This window comes from Myotis nattereri, assembly GCF_964212035.1.
Source record: "Myotis nattereri genome assembly, chromosome: X".
In the NCBI taxonomy this organism is placed as follows: domain Eukaryota; kingdom Metazoa; phylum Chordata; class Mammalia; order Chiroptera; family Vespertilionidae; genus Myotis; species Myotis nattereri.
In genome coordinates, this window is record NC_138078.1 from 144,841,410 (window position 1) to 144,861,569 (window position 20,160).

At 41.8% G+C, this 20,160-nt stretch overlaps 1 protein-coding gene and 1 pseudogene across 2 annotated transcripts in view; one reads left to right on the forward strand and one right to left on the reverse strand.

Moving 5' to 3' along the window:
- FAM120C (family with sequence similarity 120 member C) overlaps positions 1–20,160 on the forward strand; it is a gene marked incomplete at its 5' end in the record, with an annotated part of 65,016 nt that overhangs the window by 7,176 nt on the left and 37,680 nt on the right. Inside the window, 2 exons of the mRNA XM_081115438.1 lie at positions 15,363–15,609; positions 18,039–18,121. Coding sequence (XP_080971564.1) covers positions 15,363–15,609; positions 18,039–18,121 — 330 coding nt within the window. The remainder of the gene's footprint in view (positions 1–15,362; positions 15,610–18,038; positions 18,122–20,160) is intronic.
- LOC308511162 (non-histone chromosomal protein HMG-14-like) lies at positions 4,049–4,351 on the reverse strand (annotated as a pseudogene). The gene has a single exon. The product of its transcript is annotated as a non-histone chromosomal protein HMG-14-like (transcript).

The window sequence follows — 20,160 nt, forward strand, 5'->3', positions numbered from 1 at the left end:
CGGCAGAAATGCTAATGCTTCTAAACAAAACCCACTACTGTATTTTTCCTCTTGGTGGTGTTCTTCAGACCAGGCCTCGAAAGGGGCCTTTGTTCTCATCTTACTTTCATATGTGATAGAGAAAAGAGAGCTAGAGGGATAAATAAAAGATAAAATAAGGAGGGGTTGGATGTTGAATTTTAGACAAGGTAGGACTTCTTGTGAAAACATTCAGTGTAAATAATTGAGATAAATTTTGTGATTTGGTTAGTTTCACTTGTACCTTCTACAAACCTTTGTAAGTGGTAAGCGCCAGTAGCAGAAAAATTCAGTAAACCTGCAAATTGCCAACCTGATCTCTTCCTAAGGGTTTCAGAAGCAGAGCAACCTAAAGCAGTTTTAGAATATAATTTGGGAGAAGATACTGGGCGGTTAGGGAATGAATACTTGGTTTTAATGGTTAATATATACAGTAAACCCTTGATTTTGCAGAACTCATCATATGCTTTTCACTAAGATTTGCTTATAATTAAATTAGGTTATTTTGTGTTATTAATACACTTATTTTTAACAAATTTTAGGGAATAGGCTATATGTTGTAAAAAAAACACTATAGTAATTTCGCCGAAATAAGTAAATATTGCATATGTACAACTATAGTCTACATATTTAAATCCAAGTGTCACTGCTAGTAAACAGTATTTGGCAAATGATGAGCACATGATCACACCACCTCGTAATTGGTTCTGTTGTTGTCACCTGGTGTGACTTTCTGCAGCAGTTTTTGTTTTGTTTTGTTTTAATCCTCACCAGACAATATTTATCCATTGATTTTTAGAGAGAGTGGAAGAGAGAGGGAAAGAGAGAAATATTGAGGTGAGAGAGAGATACATTGATTGGTTACTTGTGCCTGGATCTGGGCCCGGGCTGGAGAGGAGCCTTGCAACCAAGGTACGTGCCCTTAACTGGAATTGAATCCCGGACCCTTTGGTCCACAGGATGACCACTGAGCCAAACCAGCTAGGTCTCTGCAGCAGTTTTAACATGGTCGTCTGATGTTCCTATGTGCGCATTCATTTGCTTTCAGTGACTGGTGATTGTACACATTTACTAGACTATACAGTATAAATTTAAAATTACAGTAATACATATAGAAATCTTTTCTGTGAAATTAAACTTCGCATTCATAATTTTACACAAACGTTTATGTAAGTAAAAACAGGTAAACTAATTTGTCAATTTTTTTTAACAATTTAGAAAACTTAACTGTGTTATGTAACAGACTTTTGGCTTCAGACACCCCTCACCCAAATTATAAAAACCTCTGTTGAAACGAGGTTTTATTGTATTCGAAAAAAAGATAATCACATGAAACCCACCATTTCACAGCTATGCTATTTTAAAATTGAGAGAGAGAGAAACATCGATGTGAGGGAGTAATGTCGATCAGTTGCCTCCTGCATGCACCCCAACTAGGAGTGGAACCTGCCACCTCTTGGTGTACAGGACGATTCTCCAACCAACTGAGCAACACTAGCCAAGGCTCACAGGTATGCTTCTTTAGAACAGGGCAATTAGAGAAGTGTGAGCTGATTAAAATAAACTTATTAAGGTGCAGTACAGTGGAACCTTGGTTCTTGAACTTAATCCATTCCAGAAAGCTGTTCAAAAACAGAATCATTTTTTCACATTAGAATTTAAATTGAATTAATCCACTCTATACCCCCAAATGGTTCCGTTTTAATCTTTCTTATATGCAGTACATCTCTAATGTACTGTTTAACTTATAAATAAACACTTTAAAAACAAAAATGACAAGAAATGTAAATGAAAAAGACAAAGATAAGAGAGAAAAAAAAGAAATGTAAATGAATATTGAACAAAAAGGAAGTGAAATATACAGTAAAACATGAAAATTTAATAATCATCAGCAAAAACAAGAGAACACCAAAATATTCACAATACAATTTCCTAAGATGTTAACAACATGAGGTTTAGTGGTAAACTGACTCATACTCATGCATTCTCTCCTTTGTCACCTTTGAGAGACGTGTGAATGATCATGCAGGTATCAGTATGAAGGGGTTGTTGAATTTCTCAAACTTCTCCCATCTCAATTCGCTTCTAGTCCAAGTTGTTCACAGAAAAAATGTCTTGGTTCTTAAACCAAACTTCAGTTTTCTACCTGACAACCCTTTCTTGCTGATACCTCAGCATGACAAAAAGCATCTCTCAGGCAACAAACAAAGGAGCCAATGCTTTTGTGGCTGGTGAAATCAACAAATTAGTACAATTTTAAAACATAAAGAGGCCCCCAAGAGTGCCAATGTTGCTAAGGATGTGAAAGAAACTGATCACAGGCAATGGAAGAGGTAGGAAAACTGTTGTTGATTTGGATAAAGGAAAAGCAGTTAGCCAGGGACAGCATTTGGGAGGCAGTGATATGTGAACAAGCAAAGATGCTGCATGCTGACCTGAAAGACATCCCTGGACCAAATGCTAAAAGTGATTCCTTTACTAGTAAGGCTAGTAGGGGTGGTTCGATAAACTTAAGAACTGTTTATTTATAGATTAAACAGTGTATTAGGCATGCACTGTATGTAAGGTTAAAACAATCATTTGGGGGTCTGGAACTGATTCATTCAATTTACATTATTTCTAATGGGAAAAAATGATTCGGTTCTCAAACAAATCACTTCTCGAACAGCCCTCTGGAGCAAATTAAGTTGGAGAACTGAGGTTCCACTGTATTACTATGTGAGCACCAAGTTGTATATAAAGTGCTTTTTAAATATCTTGTTTAATCCTCACAAGCTTGCAAGAGTGCATGGTATTCTTCCCATTTACCAATTGAATAACTGAGGTGCATAGACGTAAAATGATTTTTTCTTTGTCTGGATACTAGTCAGTGGTGGATAAAAATCCTTGTTCTGGGTCTGTATCGCTCCGAGTATCTTTGAACACTCTCACCATATAGTTTCCTTTGTTTCATACATCTTGTGTAAGATTGTGTACTTTTATTAGCCAGATAATATGCATAGATACATGTAGAAAAGCAATAATTAGATTTATTGAGCACTTAGTTTGTGCCAGCATTGCTAAATGTGTGGTACTGCTAGTACAAGGCAAATGTGTAAGCTAAATGCCAAGTGAAAGAGTAAGATAGTGAGGTTGTAAGAACTCAAAAGTAATCATCTCTTTTCTGCATTTTCAGTCTCTCCATCTCTGGTTTCTTTCACTTACAGTGTACGTGAATAACTTTAAAAAAGCAAAACCATTTATTTATTCATAATTGAGATTTTATTGTTTGTTTTAAGGGTCAGGACACAGACATATCAATTTGTACATAATTCTTAACTTAGGACCAAAAATGTAAAGTCATGTAGTTGTGATTCTTTTCTAAACAGTTATTCCAGTGACTTTCCAGCTTAAAATTTAGACGCTAACTTTCCTTAAGAGTATCAAGTACCAATATCTTCAGATGTTGATAACGCAGTTACATCAAAGTCCCACTAATTCACAATTTAATAGCACATATACTACATAATCAAATTTTCAATTTTTCACAGCACATCAACAAATTTACTAGGAAAACTGGACTACCACAGCAAAGATGTTACAGATGCACAAAATTCTGACAGGGAGAGCCAAGATCAAGAAATGGTTTTCTTTAGGAAACAATTCTACCAAAAGCATGTGCATAGAAGTAATTTAAAATGTTCAAGACATAGCAAATGCACGACTGACTCCAAATTGTCATTTGGTATGCTTTGTATTATAGGGTATAAAAACTACCCAATCTATGGAATGTTAAGCTGACACCCAAGACAATCAAAGTCTCCCATATTGAATATCTCACTATTTTCTGGTTGTAATAACCAGCAAATAATATCACCTCTTTAAAAAAAGCATTTGCACTTTAAAAAATGGATGAGGTGGAATTCCCTCCTTCTTAAAAATATTTCTAGAGCTACTAAAAATTTGCATTTACAAAATAGTTGATAAAATTATTCCTCTGGATTGTACAAGAAGGGAGACAGGGACCACTGATAAGACATGGCATATGACATTAATCAGACTTGGCTTCTTTTTCTCCTGCTTCATCTGAGGTTGGACTCTCCTGGTTTTTAGTTTCTCCGTTTTCCGCAGGTAGATCTTTAGGTTCTTAGTGAGCCACTTCGGCCTGCTTTCCCTTTGCTCCCCTTTTCCCTTTCGTTTGCACTTTTTTGTCTGCAGATTTTTCCTTTCCTGCCGCCATTTTGGGCTTCATTTTCACTTTTGCAGGAGCAGGTTTGGCTGACAAGCTGGCCGACCTCCTCTTGGCTTCCTCCTTGGCCACGCCCTCTGCAGAGCTGACCTTCCTTTTGGGCATCCTGGCGGCAGGCTGGGTGCCTGAGGGCCGCGGGGAACCTAGTGGCTTGGCGAACCTGGGCTGCCTGGCTGCTGCCACATCTCCCGCTGCCCAAGTTGCTGGGGCCCCCCCATTTACTTTTTTTAAAAATATATATTGATTTCAGAGAGGAAGGGAGAAGGAGAGAGAGATGGAAACATCAAAGAGGAGAATCATTGACCCCTTCCTGAGGATCAAACCTGCAACCTGAGCATGTGCCCTTTACCAGAATTGAACCTGGGACCCTTCAGTCCATAGGCCGATGCTCTATCCACTGAGCCAAACCAGCTAGGGCTCATCCATTATTGTGATTTTTATATTCTGATGATTCCTAGAGCTCTTTCTTTACTCCCAACCTCTCTCATGAACTTTTGGCACAATTTCGGTCACTTAATCCAGCGGTTGCCAACCTTTCGGACCTCAGGGACCACCAGTGGTCCGCAGACCACCGGTTGGCGGCCGCTGACTTAATCTAAAAAATATCCAAGATGGAACCCAATAGTTGCCCCTCAAATTTTTTTTTTTAAATATATTTTATTGATTTTTTACAGAAAGGAAGGGAGAGAGATAGAGAGTTAGAAACATCGATGAGAGAGAAACATCGATCAGCTGCTTCCTGCACATCCCCCACTGGGGAAGTGCCTGCAACCCAGGTACATACCCTTGACCGGAATCGAACCTGGGACCTTTCAGTCCACAGGCCGACGCTCTATCCGCAGAGCCAAACCGGCTTTGGCTTGCCCCTCAAATTTATTCTACTTTCTGTATTCTCTTTTTCTATTTAATCCTCACCTGAAGATATGTTTTTATTTATTTGAGAGAGAGAGAGAGAGAGAGAGAGAGAGAGAGAGAGAGAGAGAGAGAGAAACATCGACCAGCTGCCTCCCTTATGTGCCCCGACTGGGAATCAAACCCACAACCTCTTGGTGCATGGGACAACGCTCCAACCAACTGAGCCACCTGGCCATGGCTGTATTTTCTTTTCCTATGAATCTTGTCTCATCCATTTCAAGCCAGATACTCTGAGATAATAAATATTTTTTAAGCCACTAAGTTTTGGGGGTGATTTGTTATATGGAAATAGATAACAAAAATAGCATTGATTGTTGTGCTTGTACCTTTTTAGCAGTTTTGAAGAACATGAAATATTTTTTGTACCCACATCTAAGAAAAGTAAACAAAAAGAAGGTTATATAAGAAAGTCACAAATTTAAAGGAAAATTGGAGAGAGCCTATTTCTTGTTGGAAGTTGTAAGAAATAAGGCGAGCCACCAAATTCAGGGGTCCTGGTAGAACACAAAGCATACTTGGGGGCCAGGCAGCAAGGCAAATATATTTACTTCTGCGCAGAAGGGTGCACATGCACATGGTCTGGGAGCAAACGCACACTGAGCAGGTGGTCTGCTGGGCTTTTTAGTCCTGATGCACATGACCTGTCCCTTACTTTGGAGGAGCTCAGGCGCAGTCTTTCGTGATTGGCTAATTCAAAGGAAGGGGCTGGCCTTTTGTGCATTTCAAGATGGCGGCCCCCAGGGGATCTGCAAGCCATGCGGCCAACATGGTGGCTGCCAAGTCACATAGTCCAAAATGGTGGCTGTCTAAACCAGCGGTGGGCAAACTACGGCCCCGCGGGCTGGACGGCCCGTTTGAAATGAATAAAACTAAAAAAAAAAAAAAAGACCGTACCCTTTTATGTAATGATGTTTACTTTGAATTTATATTAGTTCACACAAACACTCCATCCATGCTTTTGTTCCGGCCCTCCGGTCCAGTTTAAGAACCCATTGTGGCCCTCGAGTCAAAAAGTTTGCCCACCCCTGAAACTGTTATTTGACAGAAAAGATGACTTGTTTATTCTCACAAAGTCATGAGTATTCCTCTATACCTAAATAAAATGTGTCTATTGAAAGGCTATAGTTTAAGACACCATTTAAAAATAAACCATTATAAGAAATACAACCATGACAAAGTGTACAAAAATGACAAGTGCTGAAACAAAACGAACTTTAAGCCCTCGCCGGTTTCTCTGTAGTTAGAGCGCCAGCCTGCAGACTGGAGGGTCGTGGATTTGTTTCTGGTCAAGGGCATGTACCTTAGTTGCAGGCTCAATTCCTGGCCCTGGTTGGGGTGCGTGTGGAGGGCAAGCAGTCGATGTTTCTCTCTGTGTGTCTCTCACCTCCCTTCCATTCTTTCAAAAACTTCAATGGAAAAAAATGTCCTTGGGTGAGGATTAACAACAAGAAAAAGCGATTGACATTTCAATAGATGGTGTTTTTGCCTATCCCGCCATCTTGGTTTCTCCTGTTGTCCTACTTATTTATCAGGTTTTTTCTAGACTGTGTTTTTGAATACAGACAGAATAAGTGATACTAGCATGAAATGCAATTACATAGTAAGTAAAACATTGCTAGGCCTTGAAAGCCTTTTGTAGGTAGTAGTTTGAGGAAAGAGTGAGTATAGCAGAAATTAAATCATAAACCAGCATTTGCAAGAGTAGGAAATACTGTTGCTCCAGATGTTAAAAATTGGGGGCCGAACATTTTGGGGACAACTTGGGTCAAGAAGTTATTTGTGAAGTTTTAGATTGCAACTATTTACAACAGATATAAACGCTGCCCATATAGTTATACACTTGGTATGTGCCTAGCTAGTAGTTCTCACAGTATGCTCCCTGACAAACAGCACTGTACCAGCTGGACACTTTTTAGAAATGCAAATTCTCAGGCCCTGTCCCAGACCTACTGAATCAGAATCTGGAGATGGGGCTTGTCAGTCTGTTTTAAGAAGCCATCCACTGTAGAGTTCGAGAACCACTGCACCTAAGTATAATTCATGTTAAAATTTTTGATGCAGCCTGGCTAGTGTTGCTCAGTGGTTGAGTGTCAACCTATGAACTAGGAGGTCATGGTTCAATTACCGGTCAGGGCACATGTCTGGGTTGCAGCTCCATCCTCAGTGGGGGTCGTGCAGGAGACAGCCAATCTATGATTCTCTTTCATCATTGATGTTTCTCTCCCTCTCTCCTCCCTTCCTCTCTGAAATCAATAAGAAAATATTAAAACATTTTTTATGCAATCTAACTCTTGGTCTTGTAGCCTGTGACAGGTGCATACAGAAATAACTGGATTTTGTATGTTGAGAAAGTCTTGAAATTTTTAGTATAAATTGGTCAAAATTAGTGAATGTGACTACACGTGTGCTTCTGCAAAAGCAATACTGTTGGACTTAGGGAGCTTTCATTTGTTGATGAGCATTTTTTTTTTATTGCTTAAAGTATTACAAAGGGTATTACATATGTGTCCATTTTATCCCCCCGCCCTAGACAGTCCCCTAGCCTCCCCTATCCCCCAGTGTCTTATGTCCATTGGTTATGCTTATATGCATGCATACAAGTCCTTTAGTTGATCTTTTACCCCCCTACCTCCTGCCCCCCAACCCTCCCCGGCCTTCCCGCTGCAGTTTGACAATCTGTTTGAGGCAGCTCTGCCTCTGTATCTATTATTGTTCAAAAGTTTATACTGGTCTCTATTATCCATGAATGAGTGAGATCATGTGGTATTTTTCCTTCATTGACTGGCTTATTTCACTTAGCATAATGCTCTCCAGTTCCATCCATGACGTTGCAAATGGTAAGAGTTCCTTCCTTTTTAGAGCAGCATAGTATTCCATCGTGTAGAGGTACCACAGTTTTCTAATCCATTCATCTACAGATGGGCACTTAGGCTGTTTCCAGATCTTAGCTATGGTGAATTGTGCTGCTGAGGGAGCTTTCATTTGAAATAAACATTTTACAAGAGCTTAAAGCTGTTTATTATGCCACTCCTTAGGAGTCATTGTGCAAAAATGTTCAAAATGAAACTTGTCAGGAGCTAGTAATTAGCATGGTGATTTGCACCAACCACAGTTGAATATTTTTCATAGTGACTTTACTAGATTCATGTTTTGGAAATCTGCCCTATCATATGGAGATTGGTTGGCATGGTACTGAAGATACTGAAAAATACAATTTCTTATTTGGCATTTAAAGGGCATTCAGCACTCCAGAAATGATTGAAATAAAATATTTAACCTGTTTAGTTGGCATTTCAACTTTGAATTAAACCAGGGTTGTTCAGAAATACCTTCACAAATGCATGATTGTATTTGCTTTTTACTAGCATAATTATGCCTTTAGGAAACTCATTTGCCAGGAGATGAAGGGTCCTGGGTTTGATTCCGGTCAAAGACGCATGTCTCAGTTGCAGGCTCAATCCTTGGCCCTGGTTGGGGCGCCTGTGGGAGGCAACCAGTAGATGTCTCTCTCTCTCTCACATCGATGTTTCTCTCTGTCTCTCCCCCTCCCTTCCACTCTCTCTAAAATTCAATGGAAAAATATCCTCTGGTGAGTATTAACAAGAACAACAAAAAAAATTTTTTTAATGTAAATGCCAAGATTTTGCATATTTATATTGTTAACACCCACAGTATCGGTTAGTAAAAAAGATTACATTCCTGGCAGTTGTTTTTTCTTTTCTTTTTTCTTTATTGATTAAGGTATTACATGTGCCCTTATCCCCACATTACCCCCCACCCCCCCCACTCATGCCCTCATCCCCCTGTTGTCTGTGTCCATTGGTTAGGCTTATGTGCATGCATACAAGTCCTTTGTTTGATCTCTCCTCCTTACCCCCACCCTCCCCTACCTTCCCTCTGAGGTTTGATGGTTTGATTGATGCTTCTTGTCTCTGATTCTGTTTTTGTTCATCAGTGTATGTTGATCATTGTATTCCACAAATGTGTGAGATCATGTGGTATTTGTCTTTCTCTGACTGGCTTATTTCACTTAGCATAATGCTCTCCAGGTCCATTCATGCTGTTGCAAATGGTAAGAATTCCTTCTTTTTTACAGCAGTATAGTATTCCATCGTGTAGATGTACCACAATTTTCTAATCCACTCATTTGCTGATGGGCACTTAGGCTGTTTCCACATCTTAGCTATGGTGAATTGTGCTGCTATGAACATAGGGGTGCATATATCCTTTCTGATTGGTGTTTCTGGTTTCTTGGGATACAGTCCTAGAAGTGGGATCACTGGGTCAAATGGGAGTTCCATTTTTAGTTTTTTGAGGAAACTCCATACTGTTTTCCACAGTGGCTGCACCAGTCTGCATTCCCACCAGCAGTGCACGAGGGTTCCTTTTTCTCCGCACCCTCTCCAGCACTTGTCGCTTGTTGATTTGTTGATGATAGCCATTCTGACAGGTGTGAGATGGTACCGCATTGCCATTTTGATTTGCATCTCTTGGCAGTTGATTTTTCTTAACTCAACCCCCTTCATTCATTTGCTAGCTTCCCAGCCCCTGGAAGCATTTGCAGCCCCTGATTCAAGGATTCCTAGAAATTTCTTGCTGTCATTTTCCTCTGCAGTTCCTGTCTTTCTTCCTGAGGTAACCCCAAAGCTCCCTTGGACCTTTGTATGCTTCTTATTTCCAAGGATGGCTTTCATCAGGCCTTCTGAGTTTTCAATCCTGAAGGTTTTCTTTGGGCAGAACAAGTGCCTGTTCTGGTATCTACTTACCTCAAGTGATTTCTGAAGACCTGCAGATAGTAGTTTGACCACAGACTTCATCTCTGCAGAATTAACAGGCTGTGACTTACTTAATCAGCACTTTCTCAGAGCTTGTGTGCCAGGTATTTTATATAAGTAATTGCTAAATCTCACAATCAGGTAGGAATTAGTGAAATCTCCATTGTATAGATAAGAAGCTAAGTGACTTGCACAACCACTTGAAGTTGAGCATAGATTCATTCGATGTCACAGATCCTGTGAACAATTAGGAGAAATAAAGAAGAAAACAATCCCATCTCAATTGCATCAATAGCATAAAAATACCTAGGAATAAATTTAACCAATGAGGTGAAAGACCTGTATTCTGAAAGCTATAAGACATTGAAGAAGGAAATTGAAGAGGATACAAATACATGGAAGGGTATACCATGCTTATGGATTGGATATAATAATATTGTTAAAATGTCCTTACTACCTACAGCAGTAGTTGTATTCCAGCCAATCCCTATTAAAAAATACCTATGACATTCTCAGAACTGAAATACCTATGGCATTGTCAGACTAAAAACTAATGGAACAACAAAAGACCCTTAATAGCCAAAGAAATCAAAGAACAAAGTGGGAGGTATCATGCTCCCTGGTTTCAAAGTATAGTATAATGCTATTTTGACAACAATCAAAGTAGCATTATACTAGCATAAAAACAAACAGATCAATGGAACAGAATAGAGCCCAGAAATAAATCTTTGTTTATATGGTCAATGAACCCACCTCAAAGGAGGCAAGGATATACAATGGGGTAGACAGTCCCTTCAATAAGTGGTGCTGGGAAAACTGGACAAATACACGCCAAAAAAAAAGAGCATTGTTTTGAAGTCAGTCCTGAGTTCAAATCCAAGTGTTGCTATATGGTCAGCCGTGTGATTTGGGGCGAGACGAGATATTTACATTTTTCTGCTAACAAAAAGGAATATATAGGGAGGTTAATGATACTTATTTCACAGGGTTAGAAGAATAAATGTGTCTTACATTGCTTAGCCCAGTGCTTATTGTGAAATATTAATGACTAGCATGTCAGCTCCATGAAGATAAGAATTTGGGGCTCTTGTTCACTATATCCCCACACCTAGATCAGTGCCTGGCACATATCAGTTCCTGGCTCAATAAATATTGGTGGATTCCTAGGTGATGTTTGACTCAGTGGATTGAGTGTCAGCCTACAGAATGAAGGGTCTCGGTTTCCATTCCGGTCAAGGGCACATGTTGAGTTGGGGGCTCGATCCCCAGTAGGGGGCATGCAGGAGGCAGCCGATAAATGGTTCTCTCTCATCATTGATGTTTCTCTCTATCCCTCTCCCTTCCTCTCTGAAATCAATAAAAAAATATATTTTTTAAAAATCTAGAAGTATTTGTCACTAAAATGTAAGCTCCAAGAAGGCCGGGATTTTTTTGGTCTGCTTTGTTTATTGCTGTATCTCTCATGCATAGAACACGTGGCACAGAGTAGGGGACCAATTTTGACTTTCAACCAATATTTTTTTATTGATTTCAGAGAGGAAGGGAGAGGGAGAGAGAGATGGAAACATCAGTGATGAGAGAGAATCACTGATCGGCTGCCTACTGCATGCCCTCCACTGGGGATCAAGCCCACAACCCAGGCATGTGCCCTGATCAGGAATCAAATCTCCACCTCCTGGTTCATAGGTCGACGCTCAACCACTGAGCCCCACCAGCCGGGCTACTTCTAGTTGTTGTTTTTTTCTCTCTAGTTGTTTTTTAACAACAAATGTTATTCAATAAAATAAAATATTTCTGAAAGAGCCAAAATATAAAATAGGTAATATGGTAAATATGAGCTCAGTTTCAAGAGAAAGTAGGAGAATCTATCCTGTCTGGTTATTTGATCCAGTTTCCCACTTACCCAATTCCTGGTTTGGGAAGCACAATTTAAAACCCACTGCTTTGCGCTGGTTTGGCTCAGTGGATAGAGCGTCGGCCTTTGGACTAAAAGGTCCCAGGTTCGATTCCGGTCAAGGGCATGTACCTTGGTTGCAGGCACATCCCCAGTAGGGGGTGTGCAGGAGGCGGCTGATCGATGTTTCTCTCTCATCGATGTTTCTAGCTCTCTATCCCACTCCCTTCCTCTCTGTAAAAAAACCAATAAAATATATTATAAAAAAGAAAACCCACTGCTTTGGACTACTTAGATTGGAAATTAAACATTAAACTTCTCTCAGGGAGCTGTTTTCCCCTGAGTTTTATTCTTCTTTATATTCATGCCATTCTGTGCTGTCTGCATCCTAGCACTTAGTAGGCTCTCAATTCATATTCATTGGACTAAAATTGAGTCAGTGATTAAAAGATAGACAGCCCTAGCTGGTTAGAGCGTCGACCTGCGGACCAAAGGGTCCCAGGTTCAATTCCGGTCAAGGGCATATACCTTGATTGCAGGATTGCAGGCTTCTCCTGGGCCCAGGCCCTCATCAGGGCTCAGGCAGGAGGCAGCCAGTCGTGCAGGAGGCAATCAATCGATGTGTTTCTCTCACATAGATATTTCTGTCTTTCCCTCTCTCATCCACTCTCCTTAAAAATCAATGGAAAAATATCCTCAGGTGAGGATTAACAACAATAAAAAGCTATGGACAATTCAGAATCTCAACTCTTGCTTTCTTTATAGCTCAAATGTACTTCTTTTCTGCTTAGTCGTTTGGGTATGTTGTTTAATTTCGCCTGAATCATTTTAGTCTCCTGGAAAATTGCACGGTTGCCAAGGAAACTGGATCAGTTTGGACCAGGGCCTGTAAGTCATTCTGCATAGGTGGTAGTAATCATCAGAGATGTGGAAATGGAGCCAGGGTGCTCAGCTGTTCTCTAAGAGGCATTGTGGCTGGAAGGCTTTTTCCTTGCTCGTCAGGGTTTCATTGTCATCAGCTGATGTGAAGCACAGGTTTGTTTATTTTGAAGATGCTCTCCCGTCATTGTGATTTACCCTCCTGGTGTTATAAGAGCCACCAGATTAGTTAAAAACCACTAGTCCTTGGCTTTCTGGAATTGAAATCACTTCGATAGTGGCGTAATCTGCTTTAGACCAGATAAAAGTAATGTGTTGTCGTTGAAAGGGCAGTGTGACCCAGGTTTCTGTTTCCCAGTTCTGTGGCCCTGAGTATGGCACCTCATTTCTCTAAGCCTCAGTTTCCTCAATTGTAAAATGGGGCTTATGAAGCTTACATGGTTACGTTGTGATGATCGGGGAGAATATATCACACACAGCCTTCTGATGGTACAAAGTAGAAGGATGCTCCATCAGTGACTTGTATATGAGAGATGTGCTGGAAGAAATGATCACCCGGGGGGGCAGCATAAAACTGTACTACCCTGACCCAAATGGAGTTTATCATAGCTCTAGGCTTAAATATGTTACAGTGTAAAGTAAGGAATTTTGTTTCCTTTGCCTGAATATCAAATACTATAGACCTTGCTTTGCTATCTGCTTATCAGTGTCCCTCCCCTTGAATGACTAATGTGTGACATGACTATCTACTGTGACTAGTCTCCCTTTCCAAAGGCTAGCAAAAGCTTAATGCATTGAAACTCCAGTCAGAATTCAGAAAACTACCATTCCTTTACAACTTAAATGAAGGAATAGATCAGTTTGGTTCAACAATATTATTGAGCTCCACAGGCTCTAGAGCCAAAATCCAGGCTTTGTTCCTTCCAGCCACGTGACCTTAAGGATAGTAATGTAAAATGGGTATAACAATAATAGTTATGGCCTCTGAAGATTGTTTTTGTGTATTGAGTTGTTGCATATAAAGTACTTGGGACATTACTTAGCACATAGTGCATGTTTCAGCATCTGTTAGCCATTACTATTCTTATTACTGTGTTCTAGGTCTTATGTGGGAGCTAGGAATACAGAGATAAAGTCTCTGAAATCAAGGAAGTTAGTGTGGTGGATCCAGTGTGCCTAAGTGCAGCTATAGAGGGATGCATAGGTAGGGCACTTAATGGTATGTCTCATAAAATATAGGGCTCTCCAAGAGGAAGCCTGGTATAATGGAAAGTATGCGTGTTGGCATCAGATGAGCTTGGGTTTGAATCCTGTCTTCACTCACTCATTATGTAACTTTGGGGGCAGCCAATTTCTTGCAGCATTAGTTTTCCCATTTTTAGAAATGGGGTTAAGTTGCCCTGGCCGGGTTGCTCAATTGGTTGGAGAATCATCTCATGCACCAAAAAGGTTGTGAGTTCGATTCCCAGTCAGGGCACCTACCTAGGTTGTGCATTTAATCAATCCCCAGTTGGGATGTATACTGGAGAAAACCTCAGATCGATGTTTCCCTCTGTCCCTGTCCCTGTCCCTGTCCCTGTCCCTGTCTCTGTCTCTGTCTCCCTCTCTCTCAAAAGATCAATAAAAACATATCCTCAGGTGAGGACTAAAAAAATAAAATAAATGAAAATGGGGTGAAGTTTCTGATAACCTAGATGTTGTGAGTGTCCTTGGTGCTCTTAAGAAAGCAAGCAAGAATTTTTTTAAAATATATTTTATTGATTTTTTACAGAGAGGAAGGGAGAGGGACAGAGACTTAGAAACATCGATGAGAGAGAAACATCGATCAGCTGCCTCCTGCACATCCCCCACCGGGGATGTGCCCGCAACCAAGGTACATGCCCTTGACCGGAATCGAACCTGGGACACCCCCCCCCCCCCCCGTCCGCAGGCTGATGCTCTATCCACTGAGCCAAACCCATCAGGGCACAAGCAAGAATTTTTAAAAGGAAGTTAGATGAACTTGGGTTCAGGTTCTAGCTATGTGTTGTTTAACCTTTCTATGTAAGTTTTGACATCCATATCTACCTCGCCCATGGTTGTTCTGATGATGACATAATTTATGTAAATATGCAGGGCATATAGAGGTGCTGAGCAATAAGTAATAGCTTTATTTTTCTACGTACCATGTTAATTTCTTTTAAAGAGGCTGGGCCTCTCGGTTTCATGAAAGGAGTATAAAAAGACTGGGCATTTGAACAAACCCAAAGATAATTCTGCCTGCGTTTACAAGAGTGGCTTTAAATATATATATATATATATGTATTGATTTCAGAGAGTAAGGGAGAGGGAGATAGAAACCTCAGTGATGAGAGAGAACTATTGATCGGCTGCCTCCTGCACGCCCCATACTGAGGAACGAGCCTGCAACCTGGGCATGTGTCCTGATTGGGAATCGAACCTTGAGTCACCTCCTGGTGTTCATGGGCCAGTGCTCAACTGCTGAGCCACTTCGGCAGGCGAGAGAGACTTTTATTTTTTAATCTTCCATTCAATCTCATGTAATCTTAAGTTTCAACAAACTGTAAAATTCAGTTACTAACCTTCCTGACCTCTAACCAAATGCAGCTCAGCTTCTGTTGCATGACCTTGTTCTTCTCTTCTTCCCTCCTAGGTCTTTCAGAGCCTCGAGGACCACCATTTGGAAGTGGTGGCTTTTTTCAGGGAAAACGGCTTCCATGGCCTTCTTGCCCATGACTCCGAGTATGCTCTCTACAATATTCCCTATTACTACAGTTCCCATGCTCTGAAGCTGAGCTGGAATGGGAAGAACCTCACTACCAACCAGTTCTTGATGCAGGAGGTGGCCAAGCAGCTGGGCCTGAAGCGGATGAGTTTTCCCATATTCGCTGCGCTGCTAGGTAGGTGGTTCAGAGAACAGATTCCAGTGATTAGTTACATTTCCCCTTCTAGTGCTAAGAGATGAAGACCAGAGCCATTTAACCAATCATTATTGGATTTATCTTCTGAAAATTCTCATGCCAAATACTATGCTTCTGAGCATATATATATAAATAATTTCAGAGAGGAAGGGAGAGAGAGAGAAACATCAATGATGAAAGAGGATCATTGATCAGCTGCCCCCTGCACGCCCCCCACTGGGGATCAAACCCGCAATCCAGGCATGTGCCCTTGACTGGAATCGTATCCTGGACCCTTCAGTCTGCAGGCCAATGCTCTATCTACTCAGCCAAACTTGCTAGGGCAGCTTTTTTTAAAATATATTTTTATTGATTTCAGAGAGGAAGGGAGAAGGAGAAAGAGATAGAAACATCAATGATGAGAGAGAATCATTGATGAGCTGCCTCCTGCAAGCCCCATGCTGGGGATTGAGCCTGCAACCAGGACATGTACCCTGACTGGGAATCGAACCGTGACCTCTGGGGTCACAGGTCAATGCTCAACCATTGAACCACTCCAGACTGGCTTCTGAGCTTCTTATTAAAAACTCGGCATGTTTGCCTTATGAATTCATGCATATTCCAGAACATTATTTTAACTCATGCACTCTTGTTATATTCCATAACTATTTTATGCAGAGTACTGTCTTAGGCCAAATGTTTTACTAGCCCTGGACAGTTTTAGTTTTCCACTCAGAGCATTTCCCCAGTGTCTAGATCGATCTATCTGTCCATCTATCTATTTAATTATTTAATTCATTCATTTATTTAAATCCTCACCTGAGGATATTTTTCCATTCATTTTTAGAGAGATTGGAAGGGAGAGGGAGAGAGCGAGTGAGAGAGAAACATTGATGTGAGAGAGACACATGAATTGATTGCCTCCCACAGCACCCTGACCTGGGCCAGGGATCGAACTTGCATCCGAGGTACATGCCCTTGACTGGAATCGAACCTGGGACCCTTCAGTCCATGGGCTGACGCTTTATCCACTGAGCCAAACCAGTTAGGGCCCAGTGTCTAAATTTAGATCAAGAACACAAATTGCTTTTCCTTTTGCTTCTGTTGCGCTAAGATTTTATAATGAAAATTTCCAAACATAAGCAAACTTGAAAGAATTTTATAGTGAATATCCTGTATCTACCTCCTGTTTTCTGCCATTAACATTTCACTATGCTTGCTATATATATATATATATATATATATATATATATATATATCCATTCTAGCCTTCTATCCGTCTACCTTTTATTTTTTAATATTTTTTAAACATATTTTATTGATTTTTCACAGAGAGGAAGGGAGAGAGATAGAGAGTTAGAAACATTGATGAGAGAGAAACATCAATCAGCTGCCTCCTGCACATCTCTCACTGGGGATGTGCCCGCAACCCAGGTACATGCCCTTGACTGGAATCGAACCCGGGACCTTTCAGTCCGCAGGCCGACGCTCTATCCACTGAGCCAAACCGGTCTCGGCTATTTTTTAATATTTTATTGATTTCAAAGAGGAAGGGGGAGGGAGAGAGATAGAAACATCAATGATGAGAGAGTATCATTGATTGGCTGCCTCCTGCATACCGCCCACCAGGGATCGAGCTCCAAACCCAGGCATGTGCCCTGACTGGGAATCGAACAATGACCTCCTGGTTCATGGGTCACCTGATGCTCAACCACTGAGTCACTCTGGCCAGGCTATCCATCTACCTTTTATATGGCAGAGAGTTGATTAGGTTTCTAGTTGGTCTTCCATGTATTGGCAGCGTAAAGATTAATATCTTGTCTTAGGTGTGAACTCTTGTTTATAATCCCAAAGGAGTTGAGGTTGGATGATCTAGTGCAGTCAGCACAAGTTTTGCAATTAGGCCTTGGGCAAATCACTGAAGTTACAGGTAACTCCCTGGTTTCAGTCACCTCCTCTGTGAAATGGAATATACCACATGGTGTTATTATAAAGTCAAGTGAAGTGAGATATAAAAATGTCCAGCACTTGGCAGACAGTAATTGGTGGCTGCTGTTATAAAAGACAGGGTGACTAGGTCATAGAAAATAGCATGAGCTTTGGAGTCAGACAGTCCTTAGGTTCTTATCCTGGTGTGGGCACTTAATTAACTCTGCCACCTTAGACTGTCATCAAACTTGTTCAAACCTCAATTTCCTTATGTGTGAAATGAGAGAAATAATACTATCATATATGGTTATTTTGAAGGTGAAACATATAATGCATGTGATGCATAGTAGGTAATCAACACATAGCTACTGTATTCATTACATGAAGTATATTGATCTATGTGAATTATTTGATAATTTTCTCTCACAGCATCTTTGTCATGCCCTGGAGGCTCTAAGGAAACATTTGTACAGTCAGTAAGTGATAAATGTATTTTATAGGTAACCACATTCTCCCAGATGAGGACCTGGCTGCTTTCCACTGGAGCCTCTTGGGACCAGAACATCCCCTTGCATCACTTAAGGTATTGTGCCCATTTCCTGTGGATACATCCATACCTAGGGGACATCAGGTTTTGATTGGAGTTTTGATAGAACAATTATCTTTCATTAGGTTTAAACTATCCCAAATACTTAACAGATAAAGATTTATAATTATGATCAATACCCTTTAAAGAGGAAAAAGTTCGTTTTCCACCTTCTGTGTAGGAGAAAACCCAGCTCTTCCTTCCTATGTCTTTCTTTCCTATGTGTCTCCTTTACTTTCACACTTCTACCACACTCATCCAGAATACATCACTTCTGATACTCTGGCCACCAAATGTGCTGGGGTTTTTCCCCACATCAAGCACTTCTCTGCAGTAGCAGCTGGGTATTCTACAGTTGAACTCATTTAAAAAATACATCTATTTAATGACTACTTTCTCTATTTATTTATTTTTAATATACTATATTTTGATTTTTTACAGGGAGGAAGGGAGAGGGATAGAGAGTTAGAAACATCGATCAGCTGCCTCCCACAACCTCTCACTGGGGATGTGCCCGCAACCAAGGTACATGCCCCTGACTGGAATCGAACCTGGGACCCTTCAGTCCCCAGGTCGATGCTCTATCCCAGGGGTGGGCAAACTTTTTGACTTGAGGGCCACAATGGGTTCTTTTTTTTTTTCTTTTTTTTTAAATATATTTTATTGATTTTTTACAGAGAGGAAGGGAGAGAGAGATAGAGAGTTAGAAACATCGATGGGAGAGAAACATCGATCAGCCGCCTCCTGCACATCTCCTACTGGGGATGTGCCCGCAACCCAGGTACATGCCCTTGACCGGAATCGAACCTGCGACCTTTCAGTCCGCAGGCCGACGCTCTATCCACTGAGCCAAACCAGTTTCGGCCACAATGGGTTCTTAAACTGGACTCAGAAGAAGGAGCTGCGGCCGTGTTTCCCGATGTTGCCATGTTAACACTGCTGCTGGTGAAGGAGCGGAGGGGAGAGCAAGAGAACCCTCCGCTCTTTCGGCTCCGCGGGCCGGATAGAATAGCCGAACGGGCCGGATCCGGCCCGTGGGCCGTAGTTTACCCACGGCTGCCTATCCACTGTGCCAAACCGGTTAGGGCTCTCTTTTTATTTTTAAATATATTTTTATTGATTTTTAGAAGAAGGGAGAGGGATAGAGAGAGGAAGTCATCAATTGGCTGCCTCTTGCACAGCCCCCACTGGGGATTGAGCCCACAACCTGGGCATGTGCCCTGACTGGGAATTGAACTGTGACCTCCTGGTTCATAGGTCAACTCAACCACGCTGGCCAGGCACCTCACCCATTTTCTTTTTCTTTTTTTTATATTTTACTAGAGGCCCAGTGCACAAAAATTTGTGCACTTGGCGGGCGGGGTCCCTCAGCCCGGCCTGAGCCCTCTCGCATTCTGGGATCCCTCGGGGGATGTCCACCTGCTGGTTTAGGCCCGTTCCCCCGGGAATCAGGCCTAAGCTGGCAGTCAGATATCCCTCTGGCAGCCCGGGAACCCTCAGGAGATGTCCACTTGCTAGTGGGGAGCAGGCCTAAGCTGCAGTCAGATATCCTTAGCACTCCTGAGGAGTCAGGAGGGGCTGAGGGCTGTTTGCAGGCTGGCCACACCCCCTTCAGGGTGGGGGTCCCCACTGGGGTGCCTGGCCAGCCTGGGTGAGGGGCTGATAGTTGTTTGCAAGCTGGCCAAGCCCCCCAGCAGGGACCCTCACCCCATGGGGGTGTGGCCAGCCTGGGTGAGGGACTGAGGGCTGTTTTCAGGCTGCCCACAGCTCCTTCAGCATGGAGGGGGGGCCCGCTGGGGGTGCCTGGCCAGCCTGGGTGAAGGGCTGAGGGCCGTTTACAGACTGGCCACACCCCCTTCAGGATGGGGGGTCCCTCTGGGGTGCCTGGCCAGCCTCGGTGAGGGGCTGATGGCCATTTTCAGGCTGGCCACGCCCCCTGGTGACCCAAGCTCCCAGCCTCTCCTTTTTTTCTTTTTTCTTTTTTTCTGGGATTTATTTATCTTCTATAATTGAAACTTTGTAGCCTTGAGCGGAGC